This window comes from Choloepus didactylus, chromosome 17, assembly GCF_015220235.1.
Source record: "Choloepus didactylus isolate mChoDid1 chromosome 17, mChoDid1.pri, whole genome shotgun sequence".
Lineage (NCBI taxonomy): Eukaryota > Metazoa > Chordata > Mammalia > Pilosa > Megalonychidae > Choloepus > Choloepus didactylus.
In genome coordinates, this window is record NC_051323.1 from 78,091,266 (window position 1) to 78,108,343 (window position 17,078).

General features: G+C 60.7%; 1 protein-coding gene across 1 annotated transcript; it reads left to right on the top strand.

The window, feature by feature from the left end:
- Nucleotides 1-1,814: 1,814 nt before the first annotated feature.
- LOC119512167 (BRCA1-associated ATM activator 1-like) lies at nucleotides 1,815-15,338 on the top strand. The gene is given in 15 exon segments (XM_037806652.1): nucleotides 1,815-1,963; nucleotides 2,339-2,413; nucleotides 2,615-2,664; nucleotides 2,844-2,974; nucleotides 3,324-3,468; nucleotides 6,365-6,519; nucleotides 7,929-8,076; nucleotides 8,452-8,812; nucleotides 9,747-9,838; nucleotides 12,640-12,945; nucleotides 13,124-13,197; nucleotides 13,426-13,530; nucleotides 13,616-13,760; nucleotides 13,892-14,058; nucleotides 14,392-15,338. Coding segments are annotated over 15 exon segments (2,799 nt in total). The 3' UTR covers nucleotides 15,088-15,338.
- The last annotated feature ends 1,740 nt before the right edge of the window (nucleotides 15,339-17,078 follow it).

Consider the following 17,078-nt stretch of genomic DNA (forward strand, 5'->3'; position numbering starts at 1 on the left):
TATTGTTGTTTCAGCTTGTGATGAACATAAGAATCATCAGTGTGGTCTTTGACGTTCTTTTCAGTGTTGATACCTGCGTGTGTCACCCGCTTGGAGCCCCCCTCCCTCTGGGGCGCAGCTATGCCGGTGTCACAGGTGGGAAACGGGGGCTCCGAGAGGCTCACGGGGTGGGGCCTGTGCCCTGGGCAGGGGGCTCCCAGGCTCGCCCGACCCCGCAGCCCTGTCCTGCCCTCTGCTTCTGGGCCGGACGCCGAGGGAGGGTTGTGCGGGCAGCGGGGTGTGCAGAACCGGGCGTGTGGCTGAACTCTCCCTTGGGGGGCCTGGGCGCCTCCACACGGCCACCAGGGGGTGGCGTCGGCCCAGGGCCTTGGCCTGAGGTGCTGACCACGCTGACCGCTGCCCGGGCTCCCCGTGAGCAGCGTCCATGGCATGGCCAGCACCAGGGCACAGGTGGTCCCAGGGGTTCTGCCTGGAAGGGGCCCCACGAGCCCTCCCTGCACTTGGACCCGTGGGCCTCCCTCCAGACCAGTGTCCAGTCTAGAGGCCGCTCTCGGGTCCTCGCAGCGGCAGAGCCTCGGTTGGGGGTGGGCGGCCCAGAACCCCAAGCCCGGTTCTGGAGAGGCCACCAGTGGGCCCAGAAAGTGCCTCCCAGGCACCCAAGGGGGTTGAGCCAGGAGGGAGGTCTGTGTGCCCCACGCAGGGCACGGGGGGGGCAGTCCTGGCCTCTGGTGGCCCCTGCTCCCCCTCTTCCTGGGGAAGCTGCCCTGGACCCTGCAGGACCCAGAGCGGCCTGGTGGCAGGAGCTGGCGTCCCCCACACCAGACCCCATGACAGAGGGGCGTCCCATCGGGCCCCCTCGGCCTCCCTGCTCTCCTGAGGCGGACAGCTCCAGAATTCAGGCCTGAGTTTGGGTTCGGCCCTGGCACCATGCGCTTTGCCTGAGGACGTCCCCTCCCAGCTCTGGGTCCTTGGGGGAGTCTAGGAGGGTGTGACCCCCAGGCTGTCCTCTGGGCCTCCTCTCTCCTGGGCAGGACGCGGAGGCAGGTGGATAAGCCATATGCGTGCGTGTGCCCGTGTGTGACTCTGCCCGGGTGTGGCCGTGACCAGCCCCAGCCCACTGGGGCGAGGGGTGTGTGCACCAGCCCTCAGCAGATGTTGTTGTCTGGGTGACGGTGGCCCTGGGGACGCTGACGTCCCCTCCCATATGTGCTGGCCCGTCTGGGCCCCTGACCCTGAAATCCCATCTCCACGCCCCGCAGAGCTGCCGCCGCCGCCCGCTCCAGGGAGCCCTTCAGTAAAGCTGAGACGCCCTTTCTCAGGACAGAGGCCTCTCCCCGCGTCCTCAGAGCAAGGCCCCACGGTGTTCCAAATCCACAGTCCCTCCCGAGGAGTGACTTGTTCCGGAATACTCCACTCCTCTTTCCCGAGGTTGTAGCCTATCGAGTAGGTTTTGCATGCGGAAAGCTCGCAGCCTGCAGCTTTGCCTTTCTCCCGGTCCTGGCCTCTGAACGAGGGGGCCGTCCTCGCCTACTCTCCAACTCCCACATGGCCAAAGGCCCCCTCTTCCAGGCAGCCTTCCTGGCCACCTCCTCTCTCCCCCAAACTCCTGCTGCACTTGACCCTGAAGCTCATCTGTCCTTCCCTCTCCCCACTGGGGTTTAAGTCCGAATTGTCCCCTGCCTGGGCCTTCTTAAACACCGTCCTCGTGCTTTACCTTGTAATTGGCGCACCCACATACTTGCAATGATGGGTGCAGTGTCCACCCCCAGAAGGAGATGTGGGACATGCTGTCCCCACAGGGGTCTCCCACCGCCATGTCGTTCCCTCTCCGCCCAGTTCCTTCTCCCCTGGTGTTGGAAACTTCCTCCTCCAGCTCTGAGCAGGACACCTGGCCGAGCGCCACCTCCAGAGGCTCCCCTGTGCCTGCAGGACAGGTGGCTCCTCAGCCCCTGAAGGCCTGCCCGTGTGGCCACGTCCCTTCCTGCGTTCCCTCACACAGTCAGGCCACTCCCCACCCCAACCCCGTGCACCCCCTTTCCCACCTCCAGGCTGTCACCTGCTGTCACCTGCTGTCACTGCCAGGAGCCCTCCCCCTCATTCCTCACACCCAGTGCACCCGGAGGCCAACCCTGCAGCCTTCCCATGCTCTCCCTGGGGCCAGGCACGGCCCACCCACACCCCCACCTCGGCAGGCCCGGGGTGCTCCAAAGAGCCGTGTGGGACGACAGACACAGGGATTGGCCTGACTTCAGCAAAATGAAGTGAAAATAAATGTCAGCTTCTGAGTAAAGACGGTGGGCTGGACGCCCCCACCCCTGCCCGCTTCTGAGTCCTGTAGCTTGAGAGGCACAAAGCGGCCTCTGGAGGAGGACAGGAGTGGACGCAGCAGTGAGCATGTGCTGGACGCTAGAGGGTGGGTGACGAGAGCTGCATGACAGAGGTGACCGAGGACACCTAACCAGCGGCGGGAAGCCGAGGCCATCTGCTCTCCAGACACTGAGGTGCTCGGCGAGAGGGGCAGCAGGTACTTCTGGGAGTGGGCTGGGGCTTGCAGGGCGGGGTGCGTTTAAGAGACAGTCGGTCCCTGACTTCTGACCCCTGACCCCCCCTGCAGGTCAACTGCCCCCCCCCCCGCAAAGGACCGAAGGCTTTTTCCTCCGAGGGGTAAGACGGAGGTGCCCGGCCTGGGAGCCGAGTGCCGCTGAGGGCTGGGTTCTGTACTGACAACAGGAGGGGCTGCACTGCTGCTGCACCCAGGAAAGGGAAGTCTCTGGGAGCTCTGACCTGCCCAAGAGGAAGAACAGAAAGACGGCGTTGAGGACAGAGCTGCCCCAACCCACCAGGCCAGCTGGTCACCCTCCAGGGCCCCTGCCAGGCCCTCTGCCCACCTGCCGGCCCTCTCCTGGAGACACATAGGCAGCGGGCACTCCCCACCGAGGTGGCCTCCAGCCTGGACGGTGATGACAAAGCCAGTGTGCGGGGGGAGCAGGCTCCTCAGGAAAGATGGAGTCTCCCAAAGCTGGCACCGTACCCACAGGGGAGAGGGCACGTGACAGCCCTAAAGCCAGGGGCAGACGAGGAGGAAAAAGGAGCATTCGGGGAATAAAGAAGAGATCTTGGGAATTAAAAATACAAGGCCAGTGGTGAGAAACTTGGTAGAAGGACTGAAAGATGAAGCTGGAGAAATTCTCCAGAAAGTAGAGCCCCCAAAAGTGGTGGTAAACAGGAAAAGTTGGGAAAGTTTAAGAGTTTGTCCAGCTGGTTCAATCTCTTACCCACAACTCCAAAATCCAGAAAGCTCTGCCCTCACATGTCCTTCACAGGAACCCCCGGCCTGGCCATGGACCCCCGAGTGCTCCCGGCTCCTCCCGGCTCTCTGCGCCCTCCTGGCGGATCCCAGGCAGCCGGTGGCGGATGACACCTGTCTGGAGAAACTGCGGGACTGGCTTAAAACAGTCACGGAAGCAGGTAAGGATGTGGGTGCCACACGGGGTGTGTGCAGAGGAGTGGGTGGGACGGGGCGCACAGGGACCCCATCCCTCAGTCAGTCCTTCACTCCAGTGAGGCAGGACTGGGTGATTAGGAAAGCTCAAGCTTGCAGTTCTTACTGTTTCCGCAGCCATCAGCGTCCTGTTATACTCAGTTATGCCAGGTGGCTGCAGAAGGCACCACAAGCTTTTTGTTGTTCCTGTTACTTTTTTTGTTTTTGTTTTTGCTTAAGAAATAAGGCCTGTTTTCTTTCTGGTTACAAAAGTAACATGTATTCTTTAAATAAAACTTAACAGTACCTAGGAGTGAAGAGGAAAATTGAGCCACCATCCACATTTTTAATTTTCTTCCAGCCTTTTTAAAGTATTACTTTTCTTCTAAAAGTGGGTCAGTCATTCTGTACATGTACAATCTGGTGTCTTGCTTTTTTTCTCTTACCATTATACTGAACATTTTCCCCCGGAACATGTTAATTTTATTGACTGCATGTTATTTACTCTAGGAATGGACCATTTATTTATTTATTATGGTACCATTGTTGGATATTTATGTTTCTCATTTTTTTTATCATTATCAGTGATGTTTTCATGACTAAATATGCTTGCATGTAGATGTTTGACAATTGCCCTAGGATTGAGTCCATGTCATTAATTTCTGCTTTCATTTTTCACTTCCTTCTTCTTCCTTTGATTTACCCCTTTTATTTTCTTTTGAGTTGAATGTCCAGGTAATTCATTTTTCGGTCTTTCTTGTTTTCTGATAGATGCATTTAAAGCTGTTGCATTTCTCTGAAAGTGTCACCTTATCTGCATTCTGCAAGTTTTGCTCTACAGTGATTTTGTTCCATGCTTTTCAGTATACTTTTTTCTTCACTCACAAATTATTTAAAAGGTATCTTTTAGTTTCACAATGTTTTTTTTCCTGATGCTTTTTATTTTAGAGTTCTAATTTATTGCATTAGGGTTAGGACATATAATCAGTATGATATTGATTCTTTTATATCTGCTGAGACCAATTTATTGAGGCAGAGTATACAGGCAATTTCTGCAAGGGTTCTATAGATTTAGATGTAGCAATATGGTATTGATTTTTTGTTATTTGTAGTATCAATTGTGGCTTATTTTGTAAGTAAAAAAAAAAAAAATCATTAGCTTTACTGAGATAAATTTTATATACCAGGCAATTCACCTATTTAAAGTATACAAGTGAATGGATTTTAGTTTATTCCCAGGGTCTCACAGCCTCTACTACAATCTACTTTTAGAAAGTTTTCATTTCCCCTAAAAGAAACCTTGTGCGCGTTAGCAGTGGGTCCCTTCGTGGCCCCCCACCCCCACCACACATACTTGATTTTTCTAAGCATTCTGTGTAATGACCAGAATGTAGTTTTCATACTTTTTGTTAGTTCAAGCTTATATTGCTCAGACCCCTATATTCTTGCTAATATATCTGCTTAATGGATTGTTTCTGAAAGGTATAAGAATCTTAAACTAAGACTGGGGATTCAACAATTTTTCTTTGAAATTCTTTTTTTGTTTGTTTGCTTTAAATATCTTTGAAGTTAGGTTGGATACTCACGGGTTTAGGACTGTGCATCTTCCTGGTGATTTGTTTCTTTTTTCAGTGAACAATGGCTTTCTTTTGCACTAATCATGCTTTTTGCCTTAAAGTTGATTTTAACTGATACTGTTGCCACATCAGCTTTTTTAAAGTTAGAATTTGCCTACTCTGTCTTTTACATCCCTTTACTTTCAACCTTTCTGTGTTCTGGGTTTTTGTTTTTTTTTTTTTTTTTACTTATAAACAGTATCTTGCCGGATTTTGTTTTCTAATATAATCTGAGTAGCTCTTTTAACAGATAAATTTAATGTTTCATTTAAGATTACTGTTTCTATTTGAACTTTTTAAATCATATTTTTTTGTATTTTTTTTTTTTATCCCTCTGCCTTATCTTTGTTCCCTTCCCCTCCTTTTCTGCTCTTCACTGGGTTGATAAAGCTTTGTTGTGATTGTTTTTAATCTTTCCACCTCTGGTTTCAAAGTTATACATTCCATTTAATGTTCTTTAAAGATAATCACTATGGTTGCCCTTAAATTTTTGATATGCACACTGGATAAAAAAAAGTTTGTAGTTAATTAGAATCTCTATCCTCTGCCCAGACAACGTAAGGTTCTTAGAGCACTTTCACTTCAGTCCACAGCGATCTTCCATTTATTATTGTCTAGTATTTTAATTCTGTCTTGTCTTAAAAGCCCCCAGAAGTGCTGTTTTTGGATTTTCTCCCATGTGTGCCTTTCCTTGCCCTGCCTCCCTCTCCTCCCCCCGTTCACTTTCCTTCCTCCTGAACCAGGTTCAGGTTCGAGTTGTTCCCGCCTCGAGGGTCTCTCAGTGGTCAGCTCGTCCACGCTCACCTCAGACCGTCTTCTCCTTATCAGTGCTTGTGAACAACAGCGCTGTTGATTACAGAAATTTGGGGTGCGGGGTCTGGGACAGAGTGCCTAGTCCATTGCACCCCCTTGCGTTACGTGCTGTCAGTTTAAGGAAAGAGTATCAGTGTGATGTCGTGTGATAGGCCTTTGGTTTTCGCTCGCGTTTCTTTCTCATGATCGGCGAGACAGCTGTTTGTTCAGACTTGTTGGCCACTTGTATTTCTCACCCACATCCTTTACCTGTTGTTGAGGTGTTGATTTTCTGGTTTTCCCCCTTGCTGAGTTAAAGTTATGAATCCTTCTCCTGTTGTGTGTGCTGCAAGTATTTTCTCCCAGTTGACCCGCTAAAGCTGACACCTTGAGTGAAGGGGGCTGGGAGCTGGTGGGGGCAGGCAGGCCCGTGTCCTTGGTGACCTCTCTCCTCTGCCGGGCGTGTCGTCCCCAGAATCCAGTCTCCTGGTGCTACAGGAGAATCCCTGCCTGACAGAGCTGCTGCTCCACACGCTGAAGCTCCAGGACACGAGTCCCCGAGTCCTGTCCTTCCCGCTCCGCCTTGCAGGGGTATTTGCAGCCCAGGAGGACTGCTTCCGGTATCTCCAGGTGAGCCTTAGCCTCCCACCCGGGCGACCTGAGAGGTGGGCGGAGCCCCTCTCCTGCAGAGACATAAGGCATCTTCAGGTGTCACCGTCCCCAGGTCTTAGATTCCTGGCTTGCCCTGGTATCTTGGCAAGTCCTGCAAGTTTCTTGTTCCTGGGTAACCCCACTTTGAAAACTCACCAGAAATGATGCTGGGGCTAAGGAGTGAGTTTTCTTGGAGTAAGAAAGAACCAGAATTGACTCAGCTGACACTTACCAGCCATATGATCTTGCTCAAATCACGACCCCTCTGAGCCTCAGCTTTTTCCTGGGAAAGAGATAAGAGTTGCACCCTGGGGTGGTTGTGAGTGTTAGATGAGAGCCCACGTCAGCTCAGTCCTGCTGATGAATGAAGACGAACGAGGATTTCTACACAGCAGCAGGATCTGAGCTCGGGCTGTGTGTTGTACAGCTTCAAGCACCCCAGATGGGACATGAGTTGAGTTTAGAGAAAGGAACCAAGAGGGAAAGTCAGGTGGGCCTTGTGGGCCACTGCCCAGAATTAGAATTGCATCCTTGAGTGATCAGAAGCAGAATTCCCAAGCCCCAAGTGGTCCGTTACCTGGAGCATATGATGATGGAAGGGTTTCCTGTCCCACGAGGGTAGTGCAGGCCCCCATGGCCTGGCCTGGCCTGGCCTGGGCTGGGTTCATAGTGGAGACGAGCAAGGATCTGAGAGGGCAACTCGCCAGTGAGATCTCCAGCTAATGAGAAACCCAGGCTGTCCTGTGCACCATGCTGAGATCTGGTGGTGAAAGTGAGTCTTCGGTGTTTGGGCAGGAAATGTAAGACGGGGTGGGATGGTACCACAGGGCGTCATCACGGCCACCTGGGAGGAGTCAGCTGTGTGGCAGACGGGAGGGGGGTGGGGGAGGGTGTGGCTGCACCCCTGGGTGGGGGAGCGGGGCCTGGCGGGCAGTAGCTAGATGCCGGGTAACTGGGGCCTCGGGGATGTATAAATCGAGGTGGGGGCAGGGAGGGCACCTGGGAGGGGAGGGACGGTGCCCTGGAGGACCCTGAAGGCAGCCAGCGATGGGGACATGTTGGTGGTCGGTGCAGACAGTCGTGCCTCTGATGACGAGCCTGGCGATGGAGCCTCTGGGGGAGGGTTTCTGAACTGAGTAGTGATGGGGTCGCCAGACCTTTAACATCCAGCGTTCCTCCTCGTGAAGCTCTCTGCTCCAGAAGGCGGGTCCGCTGTGCTGTGGCCACCGCACGCCAGCACTTGGGGACGGCCATCCTCCTCGCAGGTGCCCGGGGCTGGCTTCTCTGTGCGGGCAGCCATGCAAACGGGTCCCACAGGCACCGCCAGCCTCTCCTGAAGAATGCCCTGTGATGGGCTGCGCACGCCACCGCTCTCCCGTTGCTCCCAGCAGGGGCAGCTGCTGCTCGGGCTCTTCGGGGAGGCCGGGCCCCTGGGCAGAGCGGCCTGGGGCATCCCCGGCGTGTGCAGCGGCTGGGCCCAGGGCCTGTGCTCCCTGGCGCAGCACCCCAGCGCCCTGCAGTTCCTGGCTGACTGCAGTGAGTCCCACTCCCCATCAGGCACTCCCTTCTCATCCCGGCATCCCGGGGTCAGGATCGCTGGGGTGGAGACGCAAGGGGTCATGGCTGCCCAGGCGAGGTGTCCAGTGCTCTTGGGTCTGTAGCCCCAACTCGGAGCTGGGGTTGCTTCTGGCTCCTTTGCAGGCCAGCGGTCAGACGTTGGCCAGCGAGGCCGGTTGGAATCAAGAGGAAGTCCAGGTGGGAAGTGGTGGGGCCCCCGGGAAACCCCTGTGCCAGCCGGTCCCCTGCGCTTGGGCGGAGGGAGGCCCTGCGGCTTCCCGGGGAACCGTGGTGGCAGCGCGGCCCGTGCTGGCTGAACTCTCTTCTCTTTTCTTCCGCCGGCTCGGCCCCCAGGTGCTGTTGACACCATCCTCTCCCTGCAGGGAGACCCCAGCCCGTTTGTCGCCTCGGCCGCCAGCCAGCTCCTGGTGCGCATCCTGGCCTTGGCCCTGCACGGCGGCACCGGGGAGCAGCCCCTCGACGGGCCCCCCTGTGCCCAGAGGGTCGTGGGCCACCTTGAGGAGTGCCTGAGCTCCCCGGCCACCCCCCAGGTCACACGAGCGCTGGACGTGCTGACTTCCCTGTTTGGGCGCTGCCAGGGCCACTGGACCCAGGTCCTGTGGGTGCGGCTGAGCCCCGCCGTGGCCCACCTCCTGGAGGAAGACCCCGTCCTGGCCGCGCCCGTGCTCGTGGGCCTCCTGCTCAGCGTGGCGCGGTGAGGTCCTTGCGATGCCGTGGGAGGTGCCGAGTCGCCTTGGAGCAGGGGCACCTGGGCGTGGGTCAGGGGAAGCCAGAGGTGGGGGACGGGGGGTGACTCCTCCAGGTCCCTCCCTGCAGCTCCCCTGCCTTTCGTTCCTCTGACCGTGACCTCCTGGCGCGAGCCCTGAACCGGCTGGGACCCATCCACACAGGGCCCCTGGCTTTGGGGGTCCTGAAACTCCATGGCTGCTATGGCCCTGGTCAGTCAGACGTTGATGGGGCCCCCAGGGCGGGCAGGGCCAGGCAGCAGGCTCCCAGGCACGGCGCCCCTGAAATGAGACGGCATTTGGGGACAGGACCCGGCCCAGCAGCTCCCCTCCCGCCCTCTCCCCTACAGCCCTGAGCTGGCGGATCCCAGCCTCCACCAGGAGCCCACAGGGGCAGAGGATGCCCCTGGTGGGGCAGGGGACGGGGGTGCAGAGGTGGGAGGATGGGGAGCACGGTCTCCCTGGATCAGGTGGGAGCACAGCACTAGCTGGCTTCAGGCGTCAGGGTCCGGGGTCCCCAGCATTCAGCAGGGAGGAGGGAATATAGGGTGGGTGGCTGGCCCTTGGAGGGGAGCTGCTGGGCCACCCAGCCTCCCCCACCCAGTGAGCTGGTGAAAGAGCGAGACATTTACAGGGTGTGGGGAAGAGCTCTCACCCGATGGGAGACGAAACCTGGGTGCAGACCCGGGGTGCATGCAGCCCCCCCAGGACCTGCCTCTCCTGGCCATTCCGGGGTGTCTGCGTCCGGCTGTGCGGGGCCTGCCCTCGGGATGAGGTGCTGTGGTTCCCGGGCCCACAGGGTGTCCAGACCCCCGGCCTTGCTGAGACCACTGGGTGTGCAGACAACTGCGGGGGGCAGGCAGCGGGGGGCACGGCCGCTCACCCCGCACCGGCTGCCCCCAGCCCACAGGCCTTGAGGACCCAGGCCCTCCGTGTCCTACTCCAGCCCCTGGCCTGCGTCCAGAAAGCTGCTGCTCAGCCCCCCAGAGCCCCAGGTAGGAGGCTGGGGGGGGCAGCGGGCGCGACCCTGTGTGGGGAAGGAGCCAGGGCTCCTGCGTGTGCGTCTGCGGGGGACAGGGCGGCAGTGTGCCTGGCCTTGCTGCCACCCGCTCTGAGGATGGTCGGCTTTGGCTCAGTAAAGAGGGTGGGGACGTCAGCATGAGACTCCATGGGTCATGTCCTTGTGGCCTCGCTGTGGGCTGTGGGCTGTGGGCTGTGGGACTGCATCACCCCCAGCGGGGTCTCAGGCCCCCTCCGTGACTTGGAGCTGGCTCTCGTCCCCCTGCTCGGGCCTGGGCAGCCAGCGGTTCCCAGGCCAGAAGGCTCGGACCTGGCCCTCCTGCTGGCCCTCCTGCTTGGAGCTGCCCTGGGTCTGTTCTTTACTGTGTGGACTGAAGAGGATGACGTGGGTTCTCCTGGTCCGGGGAGCGTCATGTTGGACGTTTTATGACCCCTTGGGAACTTGGCGCAGGAATAGGCTGTCGGGGGGACAGTGGGCTCATGATTACTAGAGACCTTCCAGAACACAGAGGTGGCGCACAGGTGTACCCTCCGAGCCCGTCCTGGAGATCTTCTAGAATGTAGAGGTGGTGCTCTGGTGTACCCTCCGAGCCCCCGTCCTGGAGATCTTCTAGAACGTAGAGGTGGTGCCCTGGTGTACCCTCCGAGCCCCCGTCCCGGAGATCTTCTAGAACGTAGAGGTGGTGCCCCGGTGTACCCTCCGAGCCCCCGTCCTGGAGATCTTCTAGAACGTAGAGGTGGTGCCCCGGTGTACCCTCCGAGCCCCCGTCCTGGAGATCTTCTAGAACGTAGAGGTGGTGCCCTGGTGTACCCTCCGAGACCCCATCCTGGAGATCTTCTAGAACGTAGAGGTGGTGCCCCGGTGTACCCTCCGAGCCCCCGTCCTGGAGATCTTCTAGAACGTAGAGGTGGTGCCCCGGTGTACCCTCTGAGCCCCCGTCCTGGAGATCTTCTAGAACGTAGAGGTGGTGCCCTGGTGTACCCTCCGAGACCCCACCCTGGAGATCTTCTAGAACGTAGAGGTGGTGCCCCGGTGTACCCTCTGAGACCCCATCCTGGAGATCTTCTAGAACGTAGAGGTGGTGCCCCGGTGTACCCTCCGAGCCCCCGTCCTGGAGATCTTCTAGAACGTAGAGGTGGTGCCCCGGTGTACCCTCTCAGCCCCCGTCCTGGAGATCTTCTAGAATGTAGAGGTGGTGCCCTGGTGTACCCTCCGAGACCCCATCCTGGAGATCTTCTAGAACGTAGAGGTGCCCTGGTGTACCCTCTGAGACCCCATCCTGGAGATCTTCTAGAACGTAGAGGTGGTGCCCCGGTGTACCCCCGGGCCCCCATCCTGGAGATCCTCTAGAACGTAGAGGTGCCCTGGTGTACCCTCCGAGCCCCCATCCTGGAGATCTTCTAGAACGTAGAGGTGCCCTGGTGTACCCTCCGAGCCCCCATCCTGGAGATCTTCTAGAACGTAGAGGTGGTGCCCCGGTGTACCCCCGAGCCCCCATCCTGGAGATCTTCTAGAACGTAGAGGTGCCCTGGTGTACCCTCCGAGCCCCCATCCTGGAGATCTTCTAGAACGTAGAGGTGGTGCCCCGGTGTACCCCCGAGCCCCCATCCTGGAGATCTTCTAGAACGTAGAGGTGCCCTGGTGTACCCTCCGAGCCCCCATCCTGGAGATCTTCTAGAACGTAGAGGTGGTGCCCTGGTGTACCCTCCGAGCCCCCATCCTGGAGATCTTCTAGAACGTAGAGGTGGTGCCCCGGTGTACCCTCCGAGCCCCCGTCCTGGAGATCTTCTAGAAAATAGAGGTGCCCTGGTGTACCCTCTGAGACCCCATCCTGGAGATCTTCTAGAACGTAGAGGTGGTGCCCCGGTGTACCCCCGAGCCCCCATCCTGGAGATCCTCTAGAACGTAGAGGTGCCCTGGTGTACCCTCCGAGCCCCCATCCTGGAGATCTTCTAGAACGTAGAGGTGGTGCCCTGGTGTACCCTCCGAGCCCCCGTCCTGGAGATCTTCTAGAACGTAGAGGTGGTGCCCCGGTGTACCCTCCGAGCCCCCGTCCTGGAGATCTTCTAGAACGTAGAGGTGGTGCCCTGGTGTACCCTCCGAGACCCCATCCTGGAGATCTTCTAGAACGTAGAGGTGCCCTGGTGTACCCTCTGAGACCCCATCCTGGAGATCTTCTAGAACGTAGAGGTGGTGCCCCGGTGTACCCCCGAGCCCCCATCCTGGAGATCCTCTAGAACGTAGAGGTGCCCTGGTGTACCCTCCGAGCCCCCATCCTGGAGATCTTCTAGAACGTAGAGGTGGTGCCCTGGTGTACCCTCCGAGCCCCCATCCTGGAGATCCTCTAGAACGTAGAGGTGGTGCCCAGGTGTACCCTCCGAGCCCCCATCCTGGAGATCTTCTAGAACGTAGAGGTGGTGCCCTGGTGTACCCTCCGAGCCCCCATCCTGGAGATCTTCTAGAACGTAGAGGTGGTGCCCTGGTGTACCCTCCGAGCCCCCATCCTGGAGATCTTCTAGAACGTAGAGGTGGTGCCCAGGTGTACCCTCCGAGCCCCCGTCCCTGACAGGAGCAGGGCCAGCCTTGGCAGTCCTGGCGTGTCCCCCTCTGAGCCTCAGTCCTGCCACATGGCAGGGATGGGGTCAGGGCCCCGGGGACACCTGGAGCTGCTCCCCATGCGCTGCGTGCTCAAGGGCGCCGTCTCTGGTCTCTCCAAGGCCTGCTGGACGCAGCAGGTGACAGCTCCGCGACGGTCACCACCCTCCTCTCTTCCAGGTCGTCCTGCGTGGGCCTCCCGTGCCAGACCCTGGCCCAGCTGGAGGAGCTGCAGCCCCGTGGGTGGGGCCCGGATGGGGACAGGCCTCCCCGGCGCAGAGGCCACCAGCCCCGCAGCCCCCACTGAGCCCTTGCCCTGGCCCCAGGCGCCCCTGCTGGGGGGTGTGACGACGACGCTGCGGTTCTGCACTGGCTCCGCGGCCCCTGCCTCCAGCGTGGGGGGCCGCCTCTGCAGGACCCTGGCGGGCTGTGTCCGGGTGCAGCGAGCGGCGCTCGATTTCCTGGGCGCACTCTCGCGGGGGACGGGTGAGCGAGGACATTTTCCTTCGTGGTTCTGGAACTTCAGGGGGCGGGCAGGGGTCAGCTGACCAAGGAGCATTTAGTGGACGATGACATCCTTGAGCCTCTGCTCTGAGGCGGGGTCCCTGACGCGGTACCCGGGGCCTTGGGGGTTGGGGTGTCCCCTCACGAACCTCTGCCCCAGGCCCCCAAGAGCTGGTGACTTGGGTGTTTGCCCTCCTCCTGGAGTACCTCAAGAGCCCTGACTCCAGCCCTATGGTAGGGGGACGGCGGCGAGAGGTGGGGACGAGGGGGCAGGAGAGAGGAGGAGGGACAGGGGCAGCCTCCTGTGGTTGGAGGTGACGGGGCCTTTCCAGCAGGGGCCCCCGGCTCTCTTCTGGGTGCTGGTCCTGCCTTCCAAGATGAAGTCAGGGGTCCCTGGGGCCAAAGCGGGGTGAGGGGAGGCAGAGGCCCGGCCCCGGCCCCACAGCCCTGCCCGCTGCCCAGGTCCTGAAGAAGGCCTTCCAGGCCTCGCTCCAGTGGCTGCTGCACTCACTGGGCACCCCCCAGCCCCTGCAACCTGGGCCCCCCAGACCCAGCTCTTCCTCACAGGTAAGCCCAGCCCCTCCCGGGGGTGAGCTGAGCACACGGCTGGCGGGGGCAGCTTGGGCCGAGGCCTGTCCTCCTGGGCTGTCTGGGACGTGTGACCTCAGGCCGCCCTGAGCCGCCCCTCGGCCCTGCAGAGCTGCTGCCCGTGCTGCAGAAGCGTCCGTGCAGCCCCTGCTGGGAGGTGCGAGACTCGGCCCTGGAGTTCCTGGCCCAGCTCACCAGGCACTGGGGAGGTGCGTGCCGGGCGGGGGTCTGGGGGGCATCTGGGGGTTGAGTGAGGCTGTGGGGTGAGGGGCTGTGAGGGCAGGGGGGGCAGCCAGGCCCAGCCCCTCCTCACGTCACCTCGTGCCGCTTGGGTCTGCAGGGCGGGCCGGCTTCCGACAGGCCCTCCTGGCCTCAGAGGTGCCTGAACTTGCCGAGCAGCTGCTCCATGACCCCGAGAGCTACGTCTGAGCCGGCGCGGTGGCCGCCGTGGGGCAGCTGTCCATGCAGGGGCTGCACGCCATCCCCGAGGCCCCGGAGGCCCAGCAGGTGGGAGTGCAGGGAGCTTCGGGGCCACGGGCTGTTGGGTGTTTGGGTGCCTGATCCGCCTGCTGGCCGTGGGCGGGCGGGTGCCTGGCTGCTCCCACGGGGCGGCCACTCAGCGAGCCAGGGACCCGGTGGGCATCCACACGCCTTCTCCATCGGCCCGTCCAGCAAACAAGCAGAGGGAAAATCGAGGGTGGGGGGGTTGGTTCACGGGCCGGGGCCAATCCCCAGACCCAAAACCACGTAGCTGGGCCCAGCTCTCCCCGCTCTGTCCCCCGCTAGTGTCCTTGAGCCCGCCCGGCTGCTGACCTCTGTCCCCGCTCTCTGTCCCCGGAGGAGGCTGCTCCTCGAGCTCCTCACATTCTCTCCACGGACTCAGAGGGTTTCCCCCGCCGGGCCGTGATGCACGTCTTCAGGGAGTGGCTGCGGGACGGCCACGCCGACGTGGCCAAGGACAGGGAGCAGTTCGTGGCCAGCGTGCTCCGGGCGGCGGGCCGCGACCTGGACTGGGAGGTCAGGGTGCAGGGCGTGGAGCTGGCCCTGGCGTTCCTGGCCCAGACGCTGGAGCCTCCTGGCGCCAGCTGCCCCTATGCCGTAGCCCTGCCGGGGGCCGCCCCGCGAAGCCCCCCAGCCCCCGCAGTGCTGCCGACGCTGTGCTGGGCCCAGCTCTTCGAGTTCACCTTTCATGCCTCGTTTGACTGTGACTGGACTGTGGCCCGGAAGTCCTGCGACCCCCTCCTCCTGTTGGGGGCCACGGTGGACCCCTGCGGTGCCAGCATGGAGGTGGGGGGCGGCCCCAGCTCTGCCAGCGTGGAGGCGGCCCTGCGGAGCTGGCAGGCAGGCGGGCAAGGCCAGCCCCTGGGGCAGCTGGAGCCCGAGGCCGTGGTGGCCGTGCTGCGGGCCCTCAACCTGGAGGGCCTCCGGGCCACGCTGGCCGAGAGCAGTGACCACGTGGAGAGACGCCCCCAGTCCCTCCTGCAGGACATGCTGGCCACCGGGGGCATCCTGGAGGACCAGGCTGACTGCTACTGAGGGGCCCCGGCCCCCACCAGCACACCAGGGGACGGACCTCCCACCAGGACAGCAGGGGCCCACGGGGCTGTCCTGGGTCCCCTCTTGGCTCCTGCCGTCCCAGGGCTGCGAGGCGCCCCCAGCCCAGCCCAGCTCCACAGGGGCCTCTGGGCAGCTGGGACTGGGGAGAGCAACAAGAGGGAACCCACATTGTGATTTATTATTAAAGAAATGGCTTATTTTCTACACAGAATAAATGGTTTCCGACAGAGTCCCCATGTCAGCACTCGGTTCCAAGGCCGGCAGGCTTGGCCAGCACAGGGCCCAGGGGACCCCCTCTGCGGTGCCCCCCGCAATGCTGTTGGTTTAGAGAAGTTCTGGGAACACCTCACTACCTCACCACCCAAGGGACCCCCCCACCCTGTGCCCTCTCCTGCCTCTGTGGGGCAGCCTGGCCACACTCCTGCCCTCGCTTGGTGATGACTCACCCGTCACCAGCTCTGACCCGAGTCCTGCTGTGGGTTCTTGGGTGGGCCTGGCTCCCTGTGGTTCCGAGCCTGCCTCTCAAAGGGCTGGGCCAGGGGACCTGGATGGCAGGATGGCGGGAGGGCTTGGGAACTCTGGGGGATTCCCCTCACCAGTGCACTCCTCTCAGTCAGTCATTCAACAAACACTGTTGAGAGGCCCTGAGTGGCCCTTGCTGGTTTCCAGGGTGATGACTGAGCCTGCAAGTTACTCCTCAGGGAACTGTTTCCTCACCTGTGAAGTGGGGGGCGCCCTTCACCTCCAGAAGTAGGCGTCCGTCTCCTCCAAAGCACTGGCCCGGTGCTTGGCAGCATCACACCTGCCCCTCGGGTCTGCTGAGGGACCGCGTGGGCGCCGGGGCCCCACTCAGGCCGCTGAGGGCAAAACCGCGGGTGGCTGAGCCTCCCGGACCTAGGAGGAGCCCAGTGCTCTCTGAGACCAGCGCAGCCCCAGCTGGCGGAAGTGAAGCCTTGTCAGGACCAGCTGACCCCAGGCCTGTGGGGCAGGAGTGACCAGCATGGGGAGGGTGTCATCCACCCATCCACCCATTCACCCATCCACCCATCCACCCATCCACCCATCCACCCATCCACCCATCCACCCATCCCCGGCGCAGACCTCGTCCTGGGCGGAGGGGCTGAGCCCACAGGTGGGAACGCCTGCACCTGGGAGCCCGGGAGATGTGCAGGTTCAGAGGCCGCCTGGGGCAGAGCCTGGCAGGGCGGGGCCCCCGCGGGAAGGAGGGCTCCAGTGCGGGCGCGTGTGGGCAGCACCCCTTCCCCAGGAGCTGCCGCCTCTGAGCGGTACACCCCTCTCAGTCAGTCAGCAAACACTGCCGAGAGGCCCCGAGGGCCTGGGCTGGTTTCTCGGGTGATGACTGAGCCCGCGGCCAGCACTTGTGCCCCTGGGGCTCAGGGCGGGTGGGAGATGGAGGGGGGCAGGGAGCACACATGCCACCACACGCCGTTACACACGAGAAGGTCCACGAGACCGAGAGCCTGAGAGCGGGCATCGCAGGGAGAGACGCTCCTCGGCAGGAGGGGACAGAGGTCCTGGGAGGCCGGGGGCCTTTTCACCTGCAGCTGGAAGGACGAGATGCCACTGGCCACGAGAGGAACCTTCCAGGTGAAGCGGGCCAGGTGTGGCAAATGCCGAAAGGGGCATGTGGCGGGCGAGGGGGAGGCCCAGGTGAGGTGGTGCTCGCGGGGCAGGTACTGTAAGGCCTTGACTCTGCTTTGCCCCGGGAGGGAGACACGACCTGGCCCATCCCCTCCACCTGCCGGGTGCAAAGAGAGACGTGGAGGACACCCAGGAAGCCGGCGGCGGGGCCTCTGCCCTCAGCGAACTTGGATTCTCAGCGTGCAGAGAAGACATGCCTGCGTGAGACACGAAGGAGGTGTTACCAGGGGCCACGCTGAGGCTGCTCAGGTGACAGGTGCAGGACAGACGAGGGAGGCCGTTCCCAGACCCACCGGCTTCTCCCGCAC